At 59.5% G+C, this 1,540-nt stretch overlaps 1 protein-coding gene across 1 annotated transcript in view; it reads right to left on the bottom strand.

The window, feature by feature from the left end:
• Window positions 1–1,222, bottom strand: part of Odf1 (outer dense fiber of sperm tails 1) — a 5,369-nt gene extending 4,147 nt beyond the window's left edge. The window contains exon 1 of the mRNA XM_005381941.1: window positions 733–1,222. Coding sequence (XP_005381998.1) covers window positions 733–1,052 — 320 coding nt within the window. The 5' untranslated portion in view covers window positions 1,053–1,222. The remainder of the gene's footprint in view (window positions 1–732) is intronic.
• Between the last annotated feature and the right edge of the window lie 318 nt (window positions 1,223–1,540).

Raw genomic sequence — 1,540 nt, 5'->3', positions numbered from 1 at the left:
CTTTCTTTCTTTCTTTCTTTCTTTCTTTCTTTCTTTCTTTCTTTTCTATTTTCTGAGACAGGGTCTCACTTTGTAGCCCAGGCTAGGCTCAAACTCAGCAGTCTTCCTGCCTCAGCCTCCAGAGCGCTGGGATTACAGGAGTAAGCCACCACGGCTGGCTCTTTTTATTTTTGATTTTTAAAATTTTGTCTTGTTTTGTTTCTTGAGACAGGATCTCGCTGTGTATTTCAGGCTGGTTTTGAACTCACTGTGTAGACCAGGCTGGCCTCAAACTCGTGGTGATCCTGCCTCAGCCTCCCGAGTGCTGGTTACAGGCGTGCGCACCACACTGGATCAACCCCCCAGCTTTGTCCCTCATGAAAGCCCCCGTATTTATCAAGCTGGCATCCTTGCTGTAAGCCAGCACCAGCCCTCCGCCAGCAGCGCTGCCTTGTCGTTAGGGGATCTTCGCTCCCCCATGGGGCCCTGTACCCTTCTCTCTTCTCCTCTTTCCTCAGTCCCCAGAGCCAGTGCGTCTAACACTTCTCATCTTTTTTGTTGTGTTTTGGTTTTTTGAGACAGGGCCTCGCTAGGTAGTTCAGGTTGGCCTAGAACTCACAGAGCTCCTCCTGCTTCAGCCTCCCCAGTGCTGGGAAGGGGAGCACTTTCCAGCCGCGAAGCGCCCTCACTCCGCGCCCCCTTCAGCGCCAGGCTCCCACGCCCGCCCACCGTGGCCCCGCAGCCTGCCCCTACCTGGCGATCTCTCTCTTCTCGTCCTCGATGGCGCGGATGGCCTTGCGCTCCAGGCTGCGCAGGGACGGGCGCAGGCAGTAGAGCTTGTAGTCGCACAAGCAGCACGGGTAGAGGTCGCACAGGCCGCAGGAGCGCGTGCGCTTGGAGTAGCACAGGCAGTAGGGGTAGGGGTGCAGGTCGCAGCAGCAGTAGGGGTGCACGTACAGGTCACACAGGCAGCGCGTGCTGAACTCGTCCACACAGCGCAGCTGCCGCAGCTCGCGGTCCACCTTCTTGATGTCCCTCCTCACGCTGTCCAGGAGACAACTCAGTGCAGCCATGGCAGTCACACCTCGTCGTTCGGGGAGTACCTCGGAAAGGGCACTCGGGGGAAAAAAATTGCTCTACGCTCCTCGGAGAGGTTGCTCTTAAAATTAGGCGCGGCTCACGTGGATCGTGGACTTGAAGGCCGGCACTCTGTGACCTCACCGCCTGGACGCGTGTCACAGTCTCCGGTTGCCGTGAGCACCGCCGGGTCACAAAGCGGCTATCAGAACTGTCGCGGGCTGTGCCACCCCTGCCATCCAGGGGTCCCCCGAGCGGCCGGGGCTCCCGGCTGCCCAGGCGGAGTGTGTTTGGGGACAGGGAGGTGGCGCTGGGGGCGGGAGTGTCCAGGTCCCTTCTCTCCGCCACCCTGCGCCTGATCTGTGATGCAGCCGGGCCCCTCCTCCAGGGTCTGTCTGGCTCTGGAAGCTTCCGCTCACCCTCCTCCTCCTTCGCTCTTGACCTCCTTCGCTCTTGACCTCCTTCGCCCTTGACCTCCTTTGTG

This window comes from Chinchilla lanigera, unplaced genomic scaffold (genome assembly GCF_000276665.1).
Source record: "Chinchilla lanigera isolate Chin_1 unplaced genomic scaffold, ChiLan1.0 scaffold00016, whole genome shotgun sequence".
In the NCBI taxonomy this organism is placed as follows: Eukaryota; Metazoa; Chordata; class Mammalia; order Rodentia; family Chinchillidae; genus Chinchilla; species Chinchilla lanigera.
This window is presented reverse-complemented; position numbering and strand designations above follow the sequence as displayed.